The 26,398-nt window shown below is 23.0% G+C and overlaps 5 protein-coding genes across 5 annotated transcripts; 1 reads left to right on the top strand and 4 right to left on the bottom strand.

The window, feature by feature from the left end:
* Nucleotides 1-307: 307 nt before the first annotated feature.
* Nucleotides 308-11,110, bottom strand: PVVCY_1304000 (conserved Plasmodium protein, unknown function; the record flags this gene model as incomplete). Its single annotated transcript, XM_008624073.1, has 9 exons — nucleotides 308-3,721; nucleotides 3,862-4,175; nucleotides 4,269-4,358; nucleotides 5,051-5,092; nucleotides 5,203-5,303; nucleotides 5,431-5,619; nucleotides 5,706-5,802; nucleotides 5,893-6,173; nucleotides 6,267-11,110. 9 exons carry the CDS (start codon nucleotides 11,108-11,110, stop codon nucleotides 308-310), a joined length of 9,372 nt encoding a protein of 3,123 aa, XP_008622295.1.
* A 2,206-nt stretch (nucleotides 11,111-13,316) lies between these two features.
* PVVCY_1303990 (adenosine-diphosphatase, putative) lies at nucleotides 13,317-15,365 on the bottom strand (the record flags this gene model as incomplete). The annotated part of the gene is made up of 4 exons (XM_008624072.1): nucleotides 13,317-13,427; nucleotides 13,553-13,628; nucleotides 13,756-13,913; nucleotides 14,052-15,365. The coding sequence occupies 4 exons, from the start codon at nucleotides 15,363-15,365 to the stop codon at nucleotides 13,317-13,319; spliced, it is 1,659 nt and encodes a 552-aa protein (XP_008622294.1).
* Nucleotides 15,366-16,354: 989 nt separating this feature from the next.
* Nucleotides 16,355-17,344, top strand: PVVCY_1303980 (conserved Plasmodium protein, unknown function; the record flags this gene model as incomplete). Its single annotated transcript, XM_008624071.1, has 1 exon — nucleotides 16,355-17,344. The coding sequence occupies one exon, from the start codon at nucleotides 16,355-16,357 to the stop codon at nucleotides 17,342-17,344; it is 990 nt and encodes a 329-aa protein (XP_008622293.1).
* A 1,987-nt stretch (nucleotides 17,345-19,331) lies between these two features.
* PVVCY_1303970 (protein transport protein SFT2, putative) lies at nucleotides 19,332-20,492 on the bottom strand (the record flags this gene model as incomplete). Its single annotated transcript, XM_008624070.1, has 4 exons — nucleotides 19,332-19,426; nucleotides 19,557-19,620; nucleotides 19,739-19,817; nucleotides 19,945-20,492. 4 exons carry the CDS (start codon nucleotides 20,490-20,492, stop codon nucleotides 19,332-19,334), a joined length of 786 nt encoding a protein of 261 aa, XP_008622292.1.
* Nucleotides 20,493-23,189: 2,697 nt separating this feature from the next.
* PVVCY_1303960 (splicing factor 1, putative) lies at nucleotides 23,190-25,382 on the bottom strand (the record flags this gene model as incomplete). Its single annotated transcript, XM_008624069.1, has 2 exons — nucleotides 23,190-23,564; nucleotides 23,661-25,382. The coding sequence occupies 2 exons, from the start codon at nucleotides 25,380-25,382 to the stop codon at nucleotides 23,190-23,192; spliced, it is 2,097 nt and encodes a 698-aa protein (XP_008622291.1).
* Nucleotides 25,383-26,398: the final 1,016 nt, after the last annotated feature.

Here is a 26,398-nt window from a genome sequence, read left to right as displayed (position 1 = left end):
AGAAAAAAAATATATCATTAAATGAACAGTTGGATATGATAGAAAATTTTGTTTGCCTTTTGTCAGTATTCTTTTTATTTTTTCCATGATAGACATATATATACACCTCCTAATTACGTGTTAGTCGGCTGAGGCCAAATATTGTTCCTCACTGATATGGTCCAAATAGTTATTATCTATTCATGTTTTCTATAAAAGAAAGATACAAAAATATGCATATGTATAAAAATGGATAAAGTGTGCAAGACAGTCACAAATAAATATATATACACTCAAATAGTATTATTTTCTCATGCAAAACTCAGATTTATAATATACTTTTTTTCATTGGAATTGGAATGGTAATTTGATTTTTTCTTTTTGTAGAACTGCATATATTTTCTCTGTTATGATCATCGTGGAGTTTGTTATCAAAAATGTTGTTTAGTCTAGTATCGGTTGAGGGATGAGTATAATTTTTTCTATCATTAAAATTAGAAGAAACACTACTACTAGTTGGGAAAGATTTTAAGCCTAAATCATTTGAAATATGGCTAGTCAAATTGTACATGTCTTTTCGATCTCGTCTATTTTTTAAATCAGAAACTGAAGTTAAGCTTCTTTCGTAAGAATGTTTTTTCTCTTTGTTGCTACTATTGTTATCTCCATTTGAAATTAGTTTATTGGTATAACCAAATTTATGAATTTTATTTGCAGCTATTTTATTAGCTTCTCTATTATTTATACCACTATTATGATGATAGTTTTCTGTTTTTTTTTGGGAAAAAATTGTATTTGTTTTTAAATTAGATAAATTAGGTCTTTCTCGTTGAGATTCATATTTATTAATTAAATTTTTAACATTAGTTTTACTTTTTAAGAATGTTTTAGGGGCTGTTGCATTTTTGGAATTAGGTTGTTTATTTCTATCGAAAATATTAAATCCTTTATCAGTTAATTTTGTCCTTCTAAGAACAAAATGTGGATTATTTATTTCTTTTTCATTTTTATATGAACTGTTCGAGCATCCTCTTATCGAATTTTCTATATTATCATTCAATTTTTCATAAATATCAGATTCTTTATTTTGTTGGAAATCTACTGAATGCTCGTCCTCATTTATAACTTCTGAAAAATTTGATGCATTACATTTTCTTCTAGCCATGCCAATATCATTTGGTTGTTCACCTTGTTCATCATCCTTTTCTTGTTCCTTTCCTGTTTCCTCTACATAATTTTTACTACAATTAGATACACATATGTGGGAATAATTTCCGGGTGTGTATTTCATGGCTTCTGCATATTCATCATCTTCAATATCATTATTACTACATTTTACAAGTTCATTAAATGGGGTACTAGTTATTGAATTAATTTCTAATTGATCTTTGCTAAGTTCTGGATCTGGTGTTGCATTTCTTAGATAGCCACTATTTTTATTTATAGATCGATTATGTTTATCTTCAAATTGGTTAGCATTATCTTTATCATTTTCTTCATAACTAAAAGCGTTTAAATCGGTTTGCTTATTATATATACTTTTTTTATTTTGACAAAATAAATCATTTTCTTTGTCTTGATCTGGTTTATAATTATACTGATTAATATGTTCATCATGTTGTGGTTGCTCATTATTTTCACAAAAACTATGGTCTTGGTTATATTTTTTTTGCAACTCATTCATATCTATATTTTCAACAGTTTCATTTCTTAAATATATATTATGACTAATACGTGTTAATTTGTTATTATTTTCTGTATCAGATTTATACCCATTTTTTGTTTCCTTTTCATAAGTAAAATCATTTTTATTACTATCTTCATTTTTATTATTATTGTTTAGTTTTTTTTCTGATGGCTGATCATTATCATGTCCATTGTCTAATGGATCACTTGAATGTATCTCTTTCCTTTTATCTGTTTGAGATGGCTCATTTTGTCTAGTATTTTCTAATTGCTTACTACTTTGATAAACACTTTTTGATTTGTCTGAATCGATTGGGATCCTATACATAGTACAAAGGAAATCATAACTAAAGGACATCTCAGCATTTTGAATTTCATCCATCATATGTGTATTTTCTAAATCGTTAATATATTCATATATACTTTCTTTTAAGTTTTCAAATTTATTATTATTAAAAGTGATTTCATTAATATTTATAGTTTTGAGAGATTCCAAAAATTCTTTTTTTTTTTGTATAACATCATCAATAGATAAATCAAAACTGTTGTAAATAATTTCTGATTCAAAAGTTGAATATTGATTAAGAACATTTTGATATGATTCAAAAATAGATTTTTCTGTATCTTTAAAATGGCTATTTTGATTTATAAATTCTTCAAATGAAAAGTCTAATAAATAATTATCTGAAGTTATATTTATATTAACATTTGGTACAGAATGTTTTAAATCTTTATTTAATAATATTTCTAATTTTTTAAAATAATATTTTATATTTTCATTATAACTATTTATAAGTTCATGTTTAATATATGCCATAAGAATTAATGGATTATTTTTTTTAATACCATAAAAAATTAATTGAATAAAAAATAAATATTTATCCATAAAATCGGCTCGATTTTTGTTTATTGTATCCATTTCAGCATTTGTATATGAGTCTCTTTTTCTTTTAGCAGATTCACTATAAATTCCATCGTCTAAACTATTTTTATTTCGAGAATTTGAATAACCATTAATATTGCTAACATTTTTTGATACACTATTTTGTATACTTGCACTTTTAACACTTCCAGTTTTTATCACCAAATTTGTACTATTATTCATATAATCGATATTTAAGTTTTCATAATATGTAGTTTTACAATCATAGACAGAAGCATCTGAATTATAGCCAAGTTGAACATTGGTTTCTTCATCATTTAATCTTTCAGTAACTAATTTGTCGTTACACATTTTTTTATTACTGTGCATGTTGTTAATAATTTGATTTGCATTTTTCATTTTATTTAACATTTCTTCTTCATGTATATTATCTATTTTTCTCTTCCTTGTTTTTTCATTTTCAATATTAGACAAAAATATATCATATTTATTTAAACTCGTAAAAATTATATTTAATATTCTATATACAAAATTATTTTCTTTTTTATTTTCTTCAGAAATTTTGGCCATAATTTTTTTATATATTTTATTTAAAATTTTAACATAAGTATTTATGTATATATAAAATTCATTAGGGTCACATATATCATCAATTAATATTGCATTATTTTTCATAATATCAAATCCTAAATTAAATGAGACATTACAAACATATTCTAACAATTTTGAATGGTTAGTTAAAAATTCACGTCCTAATAAATTGTTTAATATACTTGTAACTAAACTACGTGCTATTTCTCCATTTTTAAATAAATATATATAATTATTTGTGTGTATTATTTTTGTATATATACTTAAACATACTATTGTGTTAATAAAAAAAAAGGAAAAATGATCATATGATAATTTAGCTATACAACTTTTTTTCTTCATCAATATGTCTACTAATAAAACTGTACTTAGTATTGCATTAAAATGAATAAATGACGAATTTAAATCCATATCAAATTTTTTTTGAAATAAATATCTTAATGCAAAATTTGCTCCTTTAATAAGTATAATAAATAAATTAAAATTTTTAAAGACATAATTCCCGCTTTCTCGTAATATAAAATTTCCATTTTTGCTTTTTTTCCCAAGTTGTATTATGTTCTCCACAATTATTTTGCATACCTAAGAAAGTTCAAAAAAGGGGCATGTTTGACTCACCAAATTGGCTCAAAGTAAAGCAGTCATATACATATTCATGCACACTTTGTACATATTTTACAGCCATTTTACAAACATTTTAGTGACAGCTTTACAAGACTTACCTTCGAAATTGTCTCAACATTGTCGGAGTATAAAAACGAAGCAAGATAAACAAAACGAAAATATATCATCGAATTTTCATAAGTATTTGATCCATCTGCTTTTTCATTATTCTTTGATTCTAAAATATGGAACAATTCCTTAGTTTTTGAATAATTATTTCCATTCATTGTTAAATTTAAATTTTTTGATATACTAGTACATGCTATTTGGCTATTTATGTAATCTTCATTTATTTTGTGAATTTCAGTGTTCTCTATTTTATTTTTCACTTTTAAAATTTCCTCAACACTGTTTTGAAATTCGTTAACATTTTCTACAAAAATGGAAAGGATTTACAATGAGCATATATAAAAATCGTCAGAAAAAACAAATTCAAAGACAGGCACATATATCCATTTTCTATTACCTTCTACTTCATTTTTTATGGCATTCCGTTTTTCTGCATTGGCCCTTATGTAATTTAGTAATTTTTCATACTCTTCGTCTTTGACAATTCCTGCAAAATTAGCATAAATATACCAGAGAAAGAAAGGGAAAAAATAAAGCATCATAAAAGTGCATAGTTGTAAATTTTTAAGACTGTAAAAAATTTGATTCAATTGGGATTGGAAATTGGCAGAGAAAATGGCAGAAATGAACGAGAAAGGGACGAGAAAAGTAAGTGCGATAGCGGGCAAAATGAAAAACACAAGCACATGAACAGACAGGCAAAATGAAAAACACAAGCACATGAACAGACAGGCAAAATGAAAAACACAAGCACATGAACAGACAGGCAAAATGAAAAACAAAGACATGAACAGACAGGCAAAATGAAAAACAAAGACATGAACAGACAGGCGAAATGTGGTAAAAATAGCGATGCAAATGTAAACATAATTTATAAAAATAAAAAAAAAGTGTTATGATTCTTCACATGAAAAAAAGAAGAAAAAAGAAAAAATATGTAATCAATATAAATATACATTTATGAGGAAGTACAAACACACACATATATATATTGCTAAAACCATTGCAAAAATAAGGTTACTAAATTACGTTGATATTTTATAATATTTCAATATGTTATGCATAAAAATAATTTTTTTTAACTAGCTAAAATACTATTCTATCTGCCATATTCTTTTACTAAAATAAAAAACTGCCTATATATATAAAATGTATTAATAATGTTTTCATTTTTTTTACCTTCAGAATTATCACTAGGACATGAACTAATATTTTTATTTTCTACAAAATTGAAAAAATATTTAATATATATAAGACACATTTATAATTTGTTTTTTTTTTTTTTAAATGTAACACTATGATGTGTGTGTGAATAGGCTCGATGGACTTACCTTGAATATCATTTGACGACTCATTATAATTTGGCCATTTTTCGATAAATTCGTCAACCTTGCTTTTTAAGTAATAAGCTATATCATCATTGTCTATCCCCCTATAATATTTATATGAAAAAAAAAAAACAAATTAAAATATTTACCACTTAAACGAACATGCAATTGTTTTCATTAAAATAGAAAATCAAAAATGATTGTTACAGTACAACAATTTTTTTTAATTACTTATAAAGATTTGGACAAAACTTTTGAATATTAGCAAAAATTTTTAAACAATAAAATGTCACATTTTTATTTTTGCTATGAACTGTAAAAATCTGAAGAATCTTCATGACATCCTTTTCAATATTTAAACATTTGTCTTTATATAAAACGATAAGCTTGAGTAATATATCTAAAGCATCACATATTTTCCTAAAAAAATATACAAAAAAAAATACATATTAAATACTGTAATTTGTAAACATTTATACTTTTCTATTATATGGAAAATTTCATACTTTGGGCTACAGGAGGATGCATGTTTCAAAAGATAAGAAAAATATAATTTATGATCCGAGATATAGCATAGTGAAAGAAGAATTTCCTTAAACTTATCTAATAAAAAGAAAAGAAAAATAATCATGAAATAAGGAATAAAAATGAAAATCGAACATTATGAAACATTAAAAAGGTATAAAGACTTACTACTAATTTCTGGGGTAACAACAGTATTATTTAATTTATCAAAAATAAAATGCACCAAAATAACTAGCTCTTGATTATTTAATAAAACATAATTATCTTCAAATGTTTTTAAAATCATTTTAATCAAATTTATAAACTCAACAAGCAGTTCTTTATTATTTTGATTTACACTCAAAGAATAAAATATCCATTTTAATAATAAATCTAAAAATCGGCACTTTGAAAAAAAGGTCGACTGGTTCGAACTGTTGCTTAAATATTCTTTAAAAAAGGATATGCACCTGCCAAGTCAGGGAAAAAATTATGTAAAATGTAAAGAAAGTTGTCACACATATGTACCTTTTTATTTATATCCATATGCAAGAATAGCTTACCGATTGATCATCGTGGGGTTATTAGAAAACATACAAAGTACTAGCTCTTGACTACCAAACAACTTGAATTCCTTCATCAAATAATTGAGATGTGATTGATCAAGGTTTTTTTCCCATTTTAATTTATCTGGTTTAATTTTATAATTTGGTGGAAACTCGATTTTTAAAGTTTTTGTTTTAGTAAAAGAATTTAATCGTTTTATGTTTTTTGATTTTAGGAAATTTGATGATGAAATAGTACTGATGTTACTTTCATTGTTTGACAATCTTTTTACTTGTGAATTATTTGATGAGAATATTTTAAAAAAAGAGAAATCACTATTTAATTTCATTTGGTTGAGAATATCATGTAGACATTCTTTTTTATGAGCAGACAATTTTTCATATATATTAAAAAAAATATTTGCACCATATTTTGAATAAATGTTATCTAAAACATTACTTGATTTTTCTCTTATATGTTCATTATCTTCAAAAAATAAATCTAAATAAAATTTTAAAACTTTTTTTTGTATAACATTTTCATTTAATAATAAAATATGATTTGTATTAATAATATTTATAACTATTAATATTTCATTTCGTTTTGAAAATTGTTTAAAATTTTTATTATTATTCCCTAGATTATTATTACTATTTGTATGTTTTATGTTATGTCCATTTTGTTGAGAAATATAAGAATTATTATTTCCACTTCCCCCAGAATTTTGACTAAGCAACTTATTTGATGATTTAATATTATTTAATTTTTCACTTAAAATATAATTATTTATAAGACTTATATATTTTGAAATACCTATATTTTTACACATACATATTAAAAGTTTATCGATTTGATCAAGAGGGATATCTGTGTCTTCAATCATTTTTATAATAAATTCAAAAATGACATCCGAATAAATATATGCATTTTCTCTCAATGAAAATAAAAGAACATATAATAATTGCACACATTTATTTTTATTACAACTATATATTTTTTTTAAAATATTATCATTAATTAACATATCTAATTTATCAGGATCTATATAATACTTTCCTATTTTTTCAATAATATTTATTATTTTTATAACATTGTTTGTTATTTTATTAGCTATATTTGCTGGTATGTTTGAATGCCCAATATTTGTATGTTCACTATTGCTGTAATTATTACCTGTACTGTTAATATTTTCTGCACTTATTTTATTAACACAATCTTTTATTATGTCTCCAATTTTTACCATTCTTTCATCATCATCATCTCCAAATTTATCTCTTATACTTTCTGCATCCATTGCTTCCTTTTTATTTCCCATTGTTATTCTTTCATCAATTTCAGCCTTATTATTTTTGTTATTCTGTACAATTGAGTTACTATAATTTAGATATGAGTTTGTGTAATTAATTTCTACCATAGTATTATTTTTCAAACGATTTCCATCACTATTTTTATATTCCTCATTTTCATTATTTTGATATTTATTTATTTGATCTCTATTTGTTAATATATTAGTATTTATAGTTTTTCTACTATATGTTGTAGTATTATCATCATCCATATTTTCATCGTGATTTTCAAAATGCATAATCGAATTGGCTTGTTTGTCATTACCTTTTTCCCATTTCGATACCTCGGATATACCATCTGTTGATTTATTTTCATTCATTATGTTTGTTTTTCTTAAATGTTTATCTCCTATTTTATTATCTGTTCCAGAGCTAATAGCAACTGAACTTGTATTTTTATTGTCATAATTACTTTTAGTTAAAATTGAGGCAGAAGATGTTTGCAAATTAATTGTACCTTGCTTTTGGAGAAACTTGTCTAAATCCTCTTTTAATTTTACTACTTGTCTTATATTTTCAGATATGCCCTCTAAATAAGACAATACATTTTTATCACCAAAATTTTTAGATAATATTTGTAATAAAAGAATGGATGCATTTTTTAAATTTGTATTTTTCGAATCAACAAATTGTTTCAAAAAATAAACAAGAGGTTTAACATTTATATTTGATGATGGCCCTTTATTTAAAAATATTTTTTGTAAAATTTTAATACATTTTTCACTTCTTTTTGCAAATTTCACAGAATTGTTTTTTATAAGTATGTCTATAATAATATTATTATCAAAATATTGAAAGCATTTATTTATAAAATCGCTGCAAATTATTCCCTCTTTCGGATCAGCTACTTTTTCGAGATATAAACATATTAACGTGTTCATAATTTTTATAAAAGAATTATTATTATTATTACTAAAATTACAATTAAACAAAATGCCTATAAACTTGTTAAAAAAATCATATATAGCTAAATTTAATTGGCTATATTTGCCTTTAAATTCATAACAATTCGTTTTAATTATATTAACTAATTTTTCAAAATCAAAATTATTATTGTTAATGTTTTCACCTTCTTTTAGCCAATCACTTATTGAATTTAGTGCTTCAATTTTATGCACAAAATTTGTTGAATTTAAATTGTTCATAATATTGTTAGGTATTGAAAGTGTGTTATCTGAATGCTCTTCATTATTTACATTAGAATTTTTAAATGCATCATTTTTTTCATATTCTTTCTGTCTTTTTGAGTTTTGGCTTTCTTTATCTTCTTGTTTGTCTGCTTTGTTTTGTTTTTTTGCAACCTGAACAGACGAGCAAAGAGCTAATATAGATTTTTTTTTGCTAGCCGAAATGGAATTGAAAAAAGAGGGATAAATTTCTTCAGTATAATTAGCTATAATCATAGCATAAACTTTAAAAGCTGCATTTTTAATATTAGCAACAGTATCATTTAATAAATGCTTTGTTATATCAATTATAGTTATTATATTTTTTTTATCTATATGATCAAACACTTTAATTATAAATTCTAATGTTAATAATCTGGTATTATTATTTTTATCCTTAAAATTTTTAGATAAATCATCTATAAATATATCTATATTATATACAATAATAGCTTTTGTTAAACATTCCATACAAGCATTAGAAACTTGTTTATTTGAATCTTTCAATTTAGAGCATAAAACAAATGAAAATTTCTTGACAGTAGTATATATATCTTTTTCAAACTTTTCGATTAATATATGAAGTAATTTTAAAGTTGATACAACAACAGGTAATGCAGATTCATTTTTTAATAATTTAGAGATAATGCCTAATATTGTAGTTATATAACCTGTTTTTTTTATAGCAAATTTTGATTTTATTTTCTCATATAATAAATTAATTGCTTCTACTTTTATTTTCCATGGTAATAAATTTTCATTACTCAATGATGTGTTATTATTATTTGCATTATTATTACTATTAGTATTATTATCTACACAACCTTCTAAAACTCTTTTTTCCCATTGTTTTGTACAAATCTCTTTAAAGACATCCGTTTCATCTATTAAATTTGCTGGAGTTATCATAAATCCATTATTTGCTATGTTATTAGCTATTTCATCTAAATGTGGTTGATTTGTTAAATACGTTTTAAAATTTTCATCAATTTTTGGATGTTCTCCATTTTGATCTTTTTGTAATTCTTTTGTTATATAATTTTTTTGTTGACTATTTAATTCATTTAATATACAATTTTGAAATTCTTTATTTTTAACTTGAGTAAGAATTTCTATATATAATAAATAAAAATTCGTTTTAACTGATTTATCTACCATTTCATTAAATTTTAGACAACATTTATTTATTGTCTTTACACATATAACATTCGCTTTAAAAGAATTTAACAATTTATAAAATAATAATAACATGGATGCTACTACTTTTATTTTTATCCCTTTTATATTTACAATCGATTTATTAGCTTTCATATATATCGAATTCATATGATCAGATAATATTGTTAATATATTTAATGTTGTTTTATCACTTGAACAATATTCTATTATTTTACTTATTATATTAAATCCATTATCAAACGATTTTACATTTGTTAATATTTTTTCACATAAAACAATATAAATTTTACTAAATAAATTAAATAACTTATTTCTATATTCATTCACAAATGAATCAATTAGTGCATCTTCTGTTTTATATTTATCTTTATAATTATAAAAATAAATTTCTTTTAAAACATTTAAATATTCTTCTGTCATTTCACTAGCTTTTAATTGGCATATAACATTATTGTCTGATATATACTTTAGTACACAATCTTCATCTCTAAATAGTTCGTTTATTATTTCTATTTTTTTATTCATATCATCATTATTTGAGAATATTCTTATTATCTCATTATATCCATGTATTCTATATCTTACTACTGAATTGTTAATTCGATCACTTAATTTTATTTTAGACATATCATCACCATCTTCTTCTTCATTATTAGTATTGGTATTGGTCATATTTTTATTTCCGTTTGTTTGATCATTTATTGAATATTTATCTAAATTGTTATTTTTGTTAGTGTTTACATTATATTTTATGTCATTGGCATTATTGTCATGAATTTTACCCATATTTCCTTTCATTTTGTTTGGATTATTTTCGACAACTCCACCTCCTAAAGCCCCTTTGGCTAGCTCTCTTTGAAGTAATTGCTCAAAAATATCGACACTGGTATTTTCACTATCATCTTTGTTATAATGGCTATTTAATATGTCCTCAGTTGTGTTTTTTGCATCTTCATATTTATTTTCATAATTTCGATTTTCATTAACTTGGTTATTATTAAATCGAGAATTTGTATAATTTTCTTTATTATTATTATATTCACTAAAATTTTCTTCATTTCTTTTATTAGCCCTTTCATAATTTTCGCCGTTATCCATTTCCCCTCTTAATGGGCCTGCTCGCCCATGTACAACACTTTTTCCTATTCTTAAAATTTTTCTTTTTTCCATTATAAAACCAAATTATAAAAATAAAATAATAATTATATTAAATATGGAAAAAGTGCAAACAGCATAATAAAAAGGCACATAAATGGCCTTGCAAAGTGAAAGATGAATAATCAGATCGGCTGTATATGTATGCTATTCGGTTTTATTTTTTATATTTGGTATCACAATTACATAGCATAATACTGTAACTATTTTTTTTTCTTCTTCCTTCCCTTCCTGTTTGTGATTATTTATTTCTTTTTAATTTTTATTTTCATAATTCAAATTATTTTATTTGATTTCTTGTGTGCTTATTGCTACTATACAGATTAAAAAAATAATATATACACAATTCATGCATACACATATTATAATAAAATATGCATGAATATTTAAATGTATTATATTTTTTGCAAAATTTTACAAAAAAAAAATAAGTTATTTTAAATAATAAAAAAAATCTATAATATTTTACTTCGAATAAGGGGATAAAATACTTTATATATAATATATAAGCATACATAATCCGTATGAATATGGCACTTTTACACTAATGTATAGACAAAAAAAAAAAGGAACTATACATATAATACGTAGCATACATATATATATTTGATTAAAAATTTTGTATTTAATTAAAAAAAATACGTAATATAATATAATGCATATTTCTCATAAAATTTTTATATATTATGAAAAATTCTATTTTACACTTAACTTATGGCATACATAAATATATTTATTTTTTATTATTGCTGGGAATTTTAAAAAAAATTGAAAATTATAATTTTTTTCAAATTTATATTTATCGAAAACTATTAAAAAAAATGTAAAATAATGTCCAATGAAAATAATATCCCAAATTGTTGCAATAATAAAGTAATGAATAAATGAACAGCTTATTAACAATAAAAATGTTACTTATGCATTTTGCCTACTTAGGTAAATTACCTAGTATGATAAGTATAAATCATATCACACATTTTAGAAATAAAATAGGCTTAAATATTTTTTAAAAATGTGTGTATTTTACTATAAAATAGTGATTTTTTTTTTTTTTTTTTTGTTCTTTTACATTTGGCTATCTAGCCATTTATATATTGCTAATGGCTATATTATTTTATTTTGTAATATTTCATTTCTTATCACATTACAACATTTGAAAGATGAAAAAGAGAATAAGCAATTAACTCTTTTTACACTTAAAAGGCTTGTAAATATCAAAGAATTAGCACTTTATTTATTTTATTATATATCTTCCCCCATCTCTCACATCAATTATAATATCCCATATATATAAATATATATGTGTATATATAAATGTATATATTTTTTATATAATTATTACACTAAACTTTATCAGTTTTCCATCTATGGATAATTCCATTTTTTCACTGGCTTATAAACTTTTTTTTAATGTCTTGTCTTCACGGATTATGTATAATATGCACATGAAATCCGCAAATTAAGGCTAATATATTAATTGCCAAAAAAAAGACAAATTATAAATTGTTTGTTAGCAACAATAGGATGGTATATAAATATATATTCTTTTTAATACTCTTAATATTTAAATAAATATTATAACTAAATGAATGTAAATGGTGTAATTGTAAATTAAAAAATGAAATATAAACTCAACCAATATATTTGTTAACCCCACAAAAGTATACACATACATTTATGTGCATTTATAGAGGGGAGAGTGTGAAAAAATAAAATTTCAAAAAATGTAGAATGAAAAATTAGGTATCTTTCAAACAAAACATAATTTATGTAAGAAATACAAAAAAGAAAAATAAATAAAATAGGAAGAGGGATTGTTGCTTTCGAAAGAAATTTTATATAATATGAGAACTTCATAAAAATCCGCTTTATATATATTTTACAGTTAAATTAAGTATTTACATATGTACTTATTCATATGTATTTTATGGTGTTTTAAAAATAAGGTCAACATTTTAAAAGTTGTAATACAATTTGTTTAGCAGTTTATTGGATACAAAAAAAAATATATACTTAGCATCATAAATATAAAAATGATTAACCTTTTTAAAAAAATGCAAATTATGACACAAGATTAATTGCATTTCTAAAGGATATAAACATTTTATAAAAATTATTTAAATGCCTTAAAATGTATTGAAAACCAATTACAATAAAGCACAATTTTTAAAAAACAAAAAAAATAATAATTCAAAGAGAATTGTATACCATATGCTAAAAATTAAAGCTCATCATTATCATAATTTTGTTTTTTTTTTTTAATTAAATGTAAATGTCTGGGGATATTTAAAAGTAAAGCTGCAATTGTCCAAGTAATATTATTTTTTTTTACCTACAAAAAACATAATAAAAAATAATTGATAAGTACATGTGTGCAAAATAAATTATGTACATAAACAACGTATGGATATGTATGTGTGTGTAGAAAGAAATATTTATTTTTTCCTAATTGCTTACATAATTTGTTGAGTAGAACAATATGGAGTTATCAATTTTCAATACATGCCTCATAAATTCATATAAAAATATTAGCCTATAAAATTGAAAGAGTAGATATTTATACAATTTAGTTAATTAATTAAAAATACTATGCTAGGAATAAAAAATATTGTAATTCATATACAAATCAAATGAAAACTTTTATATTTTTTCAAAATTACCCAAAACATGATGTTTGAGCCTTCTCTATATTCGCGTTGGGATGTACAATCTTTCTAATTTCATCTATAGTAAGAGGGCAAATTTCCTCTGCCTTTTTTAAGTACATATTTGTATCCAAAGAAATAGGATTATATGTTTCTGGGATGTTTAATATGTCCTAGTATAAAAAAAAAAAGGAAGAAATATAAATGGAAAATATTAAAAGTTTATAGTTTTTCTTTTTTCAAACAAGTGACTAAAAAAATGAAAAAAACACTCCTTATATTGTTACACTTTTATTGTTATATATCCTTACAATAGCAAAATGGTGAAAGTTTTCAATTCCATATAACTTAATAAATTTTTTTATTTTGAATGGTAAATTATCAATTTTTGAATAGTTTAAAATAGTTTGTATTTGTTTTCTACACAAATTTGAATCACCTGTACCTATACCTACATATTCATCATCTTTTAATTCTTTTTTATTTTGTTCATCATATTCTTCTAATTCTTCATCAATGGAAGTTTTATATAAATTATTTATTAAAAATTTAAAATCTTTTGGGAAACAAGGGACTGTTATAAATTTGTTTTGATCAATATTAGCAGCACTAGTTGTCTCATTTTTATTTATTTGATTTTGTTTATTTAAAATATTTTTTTTTTCATAATGCTCATGTACAGCATAGTGTAAATATGTTTTCATTGCATTTTGTCGACCTAATGATAAATAGCTTTTACAATATAAATACATATTTTTTTCAAATAATTTTATTTTTACAATATTTTTACTTTTATAATTTTCTTCAATAACATCATCTTTATTATTTTCTTTATGTTTATAATTCATTGGATTTAATATATCTTTACTCATTTTAGAATCTGGAACTTTTATAATAATTTGAGCAGTAGCCCCACCACTTTCAAGGACACCAATTATATGATCATCGTCATTTTTATTCACAGTATTAATATCGTTGTGTGGTTCTTTTTCCTCATTATTATTTATAAATATAATGGGACTTGGTTTGAGTCTTTCTAAAAGGGCATAAATAGACACATACGATAAAATAGCCTCTTCTTTACCACTTAATATTTTAATTAATAAGTTATCAATTAATAAAAAGTCATTAAAATTTTCAAAAAAATAATTTTTAACAAAATTAACATATTTTTCCGATTGGCTTATACTTAGTAATCTAAACCCTCCTGAAGCCCTGATCAAGATAACGGTACTTGATCGTTCTTCTTTTTTAACATTTTCATAAATAAAATTCTTTATTTTTTTAAAATAATTATAAAAAGGCTCTTTGTCATTATTTAAAAAATAGCTATTCAACAAGTATACTAAGCCAGGTGTAGTTCGATAATTTATAGAAGGTATATAAATTTTTATATCTTTATTGTCATTTGAAGTAATGTAGTCATAAATATAAACCCTTGTGCCAGTAGATCCGGCATCAATAACTATAGATTTATATTTAGTATTTTCATCAAATTCTTTTTCTTCATATTTTGCTAAACCAATGTGTTCACACCTTGCTATTATATTCAAATATAAATGTAATGAATAAATTATCACTACAAATATAAACCTATTGAATTTTTTAATTACGTCATTTTTCATTTTTTACACAAGGTAAAGATATTATACTACTAAAAATATGTGCATGCATTTATTGCATATACATGTTTAATTTATATATATATATATATATATTTGTATGCTATATGTTTTTCATTCAAATATACCAACTTTAATGTTTTAATTTTTTCAGTAATATATTTTTGAAATATTCAAAAATTTACAAAATAATTATAAATATTTTATTTCCTATTTTTTACAGTTCATTTTATGAAACACTTATGCTACCTATATGGAAATAAAGTCATTATTATATTATATCATTACTACTGCATTATTATATATACTATATTGCGCTAATAAAATATATGGGAAAAAATAATAAATGTTTATACTCTAAAATAATATATACCTTGGGTACGTACGCAATATAAAAAATATATTATATATGCATTTAAATTAATAGGGGATATTATTATATAGAAAGGGAAATAAAATTGTAAAACTTTTTAGTAATATGTTATTTGCACTCATAATAATCTTTTATATATGATTGTTATTACTATTTTAATTTTTTTATATATTGCCTCTTTCTAATTTTTTTACCATAAAAATTAATAATTAAAATTGTAGGAAACTGCAACATAATACGTTATTTTCAAGTTAATCTATTTTTTATTTTTTTTTTTTTTTTTTTAATTAATTTTTTATGAATTTTAATAAATATTATATATATGCAATGCTATGCTATGAAATGATTTATATAGTTTAATATTTATTTTAATTTTTTTTTTTTTTTAACTTTGCTAAAATAAGTTTTTTTTCATTAATTTAATATTTATACATAATTATATATGCGTGTATACGACATTATAGATAGTTATATTTGAAGAAATCGACATGCATAATATTATTCCTTCGATTATATAAAACACAGGAAATAAATAATTAATAATATATGTGTATTATTTGTGCAGGTAAAGTTAAATTTTTTCAAAAATATATAAAAAAAAATATACAATTAGTTTTAAATGAAAAGAATTCAGAAAATTAGCATATTTACCCCATTCGTGCTGGCAATAATTGGTCTATTAAGCAATGAATTAAGACCATTTTTTGCCCCTATTTCGATATTATGTGGGGCTGAAACTGTAGGAAATAATACGAGCAATAAAATAAATAATAGTAATATAGTTGATACTAACAACTATTGGGGAAACCCATATAATAATGCACATAATAACAAAGCACATAAAAAATGGTGGAGTGATAATTGGGAAGGAGAATCAAAAGATGGTATAGTTTTAAAAGATTCGATCGATACAATTTTAGCATTTACTTCTACAAAAAAACGTGATATTGTACTTAAACATATTGATGAATTATTAAGTGGTAGATATAATGATTTAAATCCAAAAAGAGTATTAATTAGAATATCAAATATATTGAAAAACGGAAATGTCGAAAGTTTGTGTAATGCTAATAAATCATTTGTTGTAATTGGTTTACCACATGTTATATTTAATTGCGATATATTTTATGATATAAAATTAGAGACCATAAATATATTAATTAAAAATATAATAAATAATTTAAGTGAATGTGAATATAATGTACAAGGTAATAATACATCATTTATAACAGATGGTTGTGTATCCCAATCTGATCGAGATATAATTTATGGACAAATTGACAAAACTGGAACAAGAGTAAGATCTAAAATGGAGCCAAGTAATTTCTTTTATGATGCTATGATGCATTGTTCTGTTGATAATTTGGGATCGGGTGAAAAAACAATGGCTTGTGTTCAAAAAGAATTATTAATAAAAAATGTACAATTATCAAGTACTTGTGTAGAATGCTTTAAAGATTCTGTTGATTGCGGAAAATCAAATTGCTGGTTGAAATGTTTATTTGGAAACCCATGCTCAAATAAATGCTATAACTGTGGTGTATCATATTGTAACGCTGATTTAGTCAAATGTACAGGACTTAATGATCTTCCCCCTGCCTGTATATAAAGACAATCCTAAATTTTATTAGAGGGGAAAAAATAATTTTATTAATATAATTATGATGTATATTCCCCCACATATATTCCTACATACTTTTATTAATTTATATAATTACAAATGTACATGCATATTTTCTTTTAATATTTGTTATATAAATATTCCGCTTTAAATTATTTAAAAAAACTCACGTGTATTATGTGTGTGCATATGCATATATAATTATAAAATAATAATATTCCGCATCGTACGATTATATTATTTTACAGTTTGCATTTTATTCCCATTCACATTGATACATTATACTGTGTATATATTATTTACGATTTTTTTTATTTTTTATTTTTTCGTTTCTTTATTGTTTCATGACATTAATAATGGGGTGAACCAATTGATAAAACAAACGATCTTATTCGATCGAAACGGCACAACACATATATAAAAAAAATAATAATTTGCACTATCATAAGTGAAATAATTAAAAAAAAATAAGGAAAAAGTAAACATGATAATATGCTAAATATTATACATATTAAACATGAAAAAAATATTGTTTTCTCACTAAAAAAATATAAATTATTATAATAAATTCCATGTAGCCTTTCATAAGGATTTAATATTGTACATAAACTTAATAACAAAAATAAATTACTTAAAGAAAATCTAAAACAAAAACTTTTTATATTACCTATAAATATTTTAGGTATTGCAAATAAGCTTAAAAATGTACATATAATCCATAGAAAAAAAAACAACAAAAAAAACATTATCCTTTTTAATAATGAAAGTTCTGAAAAAAATTCCCAAACTCCCCACTCCCCCATATCATAGACTTGGGTATTTCCTCTCAACAAATGTTCTTCCATTTTTGTCTTATCTTTTTATATCTCTCTATATGTTTCTATACATTAGTATATGTCTTGTATTTATAATATAGGGCCATATATCTACCTATGTAACAATAAAAAATAAACTAAACAAATTCTATTATATAGTTCTAACCTTGTGTGCACTTGTCTTGGTATAAACTTTTTTTTTATATACTCTGTTTTTTTTGCGATATTTTTAAGATAGTTAAAAGTATAAACAAAAACAAATAATATGCTTAACAATTATTTATTGATTAATGACAATGAGAAAAATCAAATTCAATATTTGACAACCATTTAGTTAGCAACAAGTTGGCATAAATATATATGTATAAGACTAGCGATTTTTTAGTCAAATATTACAATATAATTATCCAAAAAATATTTTATTTATTTTTTGTAGAAGTTTTAAAAAACAATTTTAACATTATTTAAAAAGTATATTTTATGCCACTTCAAATAATATCAAAAAAAATATATTAAACAAATTATTACAATAAAAAATGCACACTTGTTTGTCCTTTTAGTAAATATAGTTACATAATCATAAATATGTTATTTTCTTATTCTTGTGTCATATATTTTTTTATTACAATTTTATAAACTTTAAATTAGTATATTTAAAATAAATGTTATATATACCGAGTAGAATAAATAAAAAAATAGCATACAAATATATGTAATGCATAAGTATTTTTCACGAGCGTTACTCTTGCCAATATAAGTATGTATATGCAAAATAATATGCTTACTTTATTACTTTAATTAAACTTAAAAAAGTTAATATTCATAGAAAAAATTATAATATAATAAAAACATCATACAATTCTTAAAGATAAAATAATACAATTAAAATTTGCAAATGCCAAATGAGTGTGTAATATCATCATAATAATAAAAAAAAAAAAAAAAAACTATCACGGAGATTTGCTCGTTTTTTGTAACTTATAAATATATCCATGCTTGTCTTAATTTCAAAATGGATATAAAATAACATAAATACATAGACATATATGGGTGTATAAATATATATGTGTACTAGCGTTTGTAAAATATATATTTTTTTAAAATACGAAGAAAATAATACATATAAGATTCAAGGGAAAAAGAACAAAAAAATGCTAAACTTAAAACGGTAAATCTGAGGAATTATTTCTACGAAATAGACCTTTAATATAATTATACATTCCAGTAAGTACCATTTTTATTACATTAGCTCCACCTACATATTTAATAAAAAAGAAAAATATGAAATATTGTTTTATTATTTGTTAGGACAAACATATATATCATTATTTGACAATACATTGAGGTTATGCGCCTCATTTTTTTTTTTTAAATTTTTTATTTACCTGGTATGTATGAAAGAATGAAAGAAATAAGTGCAAACACTTGGATAATGGATGTTATTAAGGCCTAAAAGGGGGAAGCAAATTATTTGATAAATTTATATAAGCAATTCAAATAGTATACATAAATGGAAGCAAAGGAATGTATAAAAATCCAAACTTAGTAAATATATGTTTGTGCTTACAAATAAGTAAAAGGGACTAATGACGGTATAGTAAAGGGTTGAAATTAAGGATAATATGTATGCGGTTGTGAATGGAAGGCTAAAAGGGGGGAAAGAAAAAGAAAAAATATTTATATGTATATAAATTTATAAATTTTACTTTGCAGCATTATGCATAAATTTGTGTATCATCATTTTTGTCGTTTTTTGGTCCTTTTTCGGCTTACCGATTTTTCTCGGTCAAATGGGCGTACAAGTTAGAAAACCCTTTAAGAAATGCCAATGATGAAACAAAACATATTGAGGCTAATGTAAAGAAAAATCCAAACTGTCTAGGAGATATAACGATCATTGGTAAGGTGAATATGGATAGTAACATAAAAACAATACTAATTCCAAATAAAAGACAAAATAATGGAAAATTTTTATATGATAATAATGTTGTAAATGCATAAGCTGTGCTTGCAGAATTTTCACTATTTTGATTAGTAAAAGATGGGAAATTTGAAAACATGGATCCTGTATCGGCTGCTGTTGAATTAGATATCAATGAAGGAGAACTATTTAAATTAGTTTTATCTAATGTTTTTTTAATTCCTTTTTGTATAGTTTCTGCGCCCTTTTTTGAAAAGCTTATAGCTTTTTCAAGTAGCCCTTTTTCTTCACTTCTATTATTATTATCATCCATTGCACCTCTCACATAATCTCGATTTGAGTTTTGAAAATCATTGTTGTCAAAAAATGATAAACCATCAAAATTATTTTCACCTCCCATTTTATATTTATTTGAGTAATAAAAAAGGGTAGTAAATTATGGGGACATAAAAGGTGTTATGTTTCTGTATATGTTTTGTAAAACAAAATAGAGATATATTTTGATATATTTATATGTTTTTTTTAAAATATTCAATTATTTATCTTGCTTTGTTTTTCTGTTAATGTACATTTATACTTAAAAGTTGTACTATATAGACATCCCCTTATTTTCTATTCGATGAAAATAAGAAATTCTTTTATTTAAAAAAATTATATATTAATTATTATTATGTTATATATTGCATACGTATGCATATAGCATTGATGATTGCTCGAAAAAATATATAAATATCTCTATCATATAAATATCTCTATCATATAAATATCTCTATCATATAAATATCTCTATCATATAAATATCTCAATCATATAAATAATATAATTGGCAAATCGAACATGTAATGCGTTTTTCAAAAAAACGTATTATTTTCAGATATATTAGGAAATAGCTAAAAATTAAAGTTTATATATTTTATCATAATATCAATTATAATTTAGGAGGAAAATTATAGTATTATATATTTTTATTTAATATCAAAAGGGGTATATTATAATAATTATATACTACTTTTTATACCTTTTTGATTTTATTATTATTATTATATTATTAAATAGTATGGTAAATTATTAATTCCTATTTACAAACTAATAAAATATTTTAGGGGCATCGCACCAAAAATAAAAAATTATATATTTATCAAAATAATAAAATAATGTAAATAGTTTAAATATTAAATTTTTTTTTGTTTTACTTCAGTTATTTTTTTCTATTAAAAAAGTATTAATTTATAAAAATACTATTATATACTAATAATAATATCGGTCGAATAAAAAAGTATATATAAAATTTCTTCACATATTATGAAGGTTAAAACTTTAATATTTATGCATCCTAAAATTGCGGCAAAAAAATAAGAGAATAATCAAATATGCATAATAAATAATATTATAATACCCAACATTTATTTAATAAGGAATAAAAAAAATATAGTATATACGCATATATATATGCTAAAATACCCAACGGCTAAAAGGAATATATATTTATATATTAAAATAAATACTACGCTCTGAGTATATTATTTTTTTATTATATATAAAAAATACCGGTAATAATATTTTTGAAACACCATAAAGTTAATATATATAAAAAAAATATGAAAAAAAATATAACACCTTAAATATCTATATATGCAAATCATAATTTTTATTAAACATTGCCAATAACAAGTACTATATTTTTATATCCATATATATAATAAATACAATTTTAATAAGCCTTAATTTTAATGCTATATTTTGAGGTGAAAAAAGGTAAAAGAAAATAAGCTAATATAAAAGTTGGATACAAATTAAGTTTGGAGGTATCATTTATATATACATAAGTAAGTTACAATTAAAGAAAAGGTAGTTGACAGATTTAATAAAATAAACTCTTTCCTATATTTGTTCATAAGCTTATTATTTTTTCTACACCCAAATATGTTATTATTTAAAATCGAATAGTGTTGTAACGACAAAGCAATAAAATATATCTTCTCATTCTTTTATATTTATTTTAAGTTATTATTTTTTTTGTCTTTTTTATTAATAAAAAATATATTTTTTTGAGAAAATTAATTGGTGTGCTATACCCTAATATAGCATATATAATTAAAATATAAAATGTTTGAAATTACAAAAAAAATAATTAATATATAAATAATATAGTCTTAAAATAAGGTCGCTTTAAGCTTTTTTTATTTTTTGTATCCATATTTTTAAATGAATAATATTTTATAATGAACAAAAACAAACAAAAAAATGATAAAAAAAAAAAATAATAGACTATAAAATAGTTACATGATTATCCAAATGAGGAACCCAAAAGACGAAAAAGTTTTATAACAAACCGGAACGTAAAATTTTGCAAACTAAAACTTTTGTTTTAATTAATTTTGTTATTGTATATAATTTTCTGCAAGATATCCTAAATTATAAATATAAAAAATAAAATGATATGTCTCACCAATGTTAATAAAAAGTGAAAAATAAATATAATTTTATTTCACTTTGTTTAAAATTATATTATTTTCTCAATTTAGTTCCCATTTCTGGGAGAATATTATTCAGTGCATGGTTATATGCCCGCTTCAAATTGTAGAATTATATGCACATAGATATGTATATATTTTATTATTATTTTGTTCTTTTTCAATACCACAAGTACATGTGCCGATATCTATTTCCTTACATTCGTAAGACTATATGGTATGGTGAGAAAGAAAAGACACCTGTAAAAATGTATCCCACCAAAGCGCATATCATTAAATTGTACAAACTTTTTAACTCCAAAACAATGTATACTTAAAGCAATGTATTCCGCGCCATTCCTCGCTCCCTATAAATTTTTTCCTTTACATATAATATATTATTTTCTTATATGATATAGAATAAGTCAATTAAATTGGTATATAAAAAAAGTGGAAAAAATGTAACATAATATAGATAAACATGACATAAAAATCAATAATAATAAATTTAAAAAAGAAAAAAAAAATTAAATTATAAACCTGTGTATAATATCCTCATATATATGTGTGCATATCTCCAAATGATAATATAAGTTTATCTTGTTTTTTTTGAACAAATTATTGAAAAATAGTTCAAACTCTATTTAAGAACATGTGGATTCCCATATAGCATTTGTAATAAAATATGCATTTATGAGTGATCCTCCAAAATATCTGCCATTTAAGCATTGAAAAGCTTTTAATGATTCATCATTTTTAGTATATTTAATATAAATCTTACCATCTATATTTTTAGTATCTAGCCATATTTTAATAATATTCCCATATTTACTACATTCTCCCTTTACATCTTCAAGTATGTCACTAAAAAAATCGGGATCCGAACCAATATTACTATCATTTGGTGAAAACATATTACATAAAACAATGTTTGGTGTTACATTATTTAAAGGGTTTGGTATAGTAGATAATGAGTTTCTTGCTATGGTATTTGATCCAGTGGCATATCCACTTGGCATCTATAAATGTAATGAAAAAATAAATTACATGTGTTAGAGAAAAATGAAAAATGGAATAAACATATCAAAACAGTTTTTCAAAAAAAAAAAACTTACCGAAGCATCAATTATTGTATCTCTTTGCAATTTTTGCATCAAAGCGATTTTGCTACTGGCTCCAGTTATTAATCCACCTCCATCATCATCATCATTGTCAATTTTTTCATTATCTTGTTCATCTTCTTGATTTCCAGATTTTCTACCTCCTTGAGCTGCTGCTTTTATTTGATTTAAATTTGGGATGTTTAAATCTTTTAATGCATCACTTGCTAATAAATATTTTGAATCTTGAGCATAACTAACTTTTATTTCTCGGCCAGCTACTTCCATTCCATTCATTACAGTCATAGCTTCAATAGCTTCTGAAGCTTTATGAAATTGAATGAACCCAAAACCTTTTGATTTACCGGTATATGGGTCTCTATGTATTTCTACTTCTAATATATCTCCAAAAGGATTAAATAATTGTTTTAATTCTTGTTCTGTTATATTACTTAAAGGACCTAATAATCCTCCTATATATAATTTTAATGGAATATCATTAGGATCTATTGGGTGATGTTTACTAGCTTTTGCTGCTCTATTTTTTTCAGCTTGAGATGATTGAACTTTTATTGGTCTATTTTTTAGCATATAGCCATTAGCTGCTAATGCTTTTATAACAGATTCTGGTGTATAAAATTCTACATATGCTACACCTTTTGATTTTCCTGATCTTTGATCTTTTATACATTGTATATCACGAACTTTTCCTGCAACTTCTGAAAAAAATTCATATATATCTCTTTCATCTGCTTTTAAATCTAAATTTAATACTAATACTGTTAAATCATCTCTTTTTGCTTCTTCTAATTCTTCTTTTTTACGTCTTTCTTCTCTTCTTTTTTCTCTTTCAATTTCTCTTTCTCTCTCCCTTCGCATTCTTTCTCTTTCCCTTTCACGTCTCCTCTCACGTTCCCTATCGCGGTATCTATCCCTGCTTCTGCCCCTGCTTCGATCTCTACTTCTGTCTCTGCTTCGGTCTCTACTTCTATCTCTACTTCTATCTCTGTGTCTCCTCCTTTCTCGCCTCTCGTGCCTTCTTTTTTTTAAACTTCTTGACTTATGTGACCGTTTTTCATCATCATCACTTGAATCGGAATCATTACTTGAGTTTGATTTTCTTCTCCTTTTTTTATGATAATCTTTTTTATAACTGTCCGATTTTTCTTCCCTTTTTCTACTTCTTCTTCTTTCATCTTGTTCACTTTCTGAATCAGAGCTTTTATCTCCATTTGAGTTGCTTTTCCTTTCATCACTATAATGTTTTGAATTTTTATATTTTTCTTTTTTTCTTTTTTCTTTATCGTCATTATCACTTTGTTCCTCTTCTTGGTCACCTTGTTCTGAAGGTCTCGAAGAATGATTACTATCATTTTCATCTAACTCATCTTTATTTTTACTTTTTTGTGTTTCCTCATTTTCACTACTATTACTGTTTTCATCTTTTTCAACTTTATCAGTTTCTTCTTCTTCTTCTTCTTCTTCTTCATCGGGTTCTGTATCTTCCCTTTTTCTCCGTCCCCTTCGGGTTACCTTACTTTTACTTGCTTTTTCTCTTGCACTTTTTTTTTTTCTTTTATCATTTTTTAATAAAGATTCATCATCTGTATTAGAATTATTTTCATCACTTTCATTTTTATCATTAACTTGAGATTTTACTTTTCCATTTACTTTTTTTTTATTTTTCTTTTTGCCAATAGTTTCTTCTTCATCAAATTGTTCATTATCTTCTTCCATTTTAATCACATTTTTTAATGCAAAAGTTGGGAAAAAAATATATAATATTTATAAGGTATATATAAAAGTATAAATATACGTAATGATAATAAAATATATGATAAAAAAAAATAGTAATAGTTATGAGTTAGCCAAAAATGTATTAAGTATGTATTACAAGTATTGAGGCTTTTCCCTTTTTAATTCAAATTTTATAATTTAAAAAATAATAATTATTATATATTCAATAATATTTAAAATCACCAAATTTCGTCTCCTTTCTGTTTTCCAACCAAATATATAATATTATCCCTTTCATTAATAATTATATCTTTCCTATTTACAAATTTTCCATACTCTTTTTATAGTATTTTTACAAGTTTATTATCATTGATTTATTTTAAGCGCATACAAACTTACTAATATATAGCGTGACACCTATACTGCTTTACATTAAACTATTTTTTTTGCCGTAATTCAAAACTCTGCTTTTATATAGAATTTTTATTTTTCTCATAAAATGATAATAAGCAAAAAAAACAATTGACTGTAATATTTTATCACCTTTTATTTTTGTAAATTTTTTTTTTTTTTTCCTCAGAATTTGTACGAAATAAATAATGCAAAAAATTTATATATCTATTCATATTTATTTTTATGGTTTCCTTTTCTCTTTTATATATATAACAATGATGTTTTAAAAAAAAAAGTATTATATTTATGTATTAATCTCTAAAAATATTTCTATTTTTCAAAATTTTATTATTTATAAAAAAATGAAAAACCTACCATATCAATATTATGAAATGCTTATTATGCGCTTTCTATTATTAATAGGACACCATAGCATTTAAAACCTTTTTAAATACAAATTTGTAAAAATGTTCACATATTTAAAGAGAGAAATAAACATATCCATATATACTACATATTGGTGGATCTATATTTGATGACATACGACTATATATAAGATAAAAAATACAAAAGGGGGAAATATTTTTCATCTTTTTAATAAATGCTTAAAAATGTAAAAGGAA

The sequence above is a fragment of the Plasmodium vinckei genome, assembly GCF_900681995.1.
Source record: "Plasmodium vinckei vinckei genome assembly, chromosome: PVVCY_13".
NCBI lineage: Eukaryota > Apicomplexa > Aconoidasida > Haemosporida > Plasmodiidae > Plasmodium > Plasmodium vinckei.
Note: the sequence above shows the minus strand (reverse complement) of the source record. Positions and strands in the feature narration are given on the sequence as shown.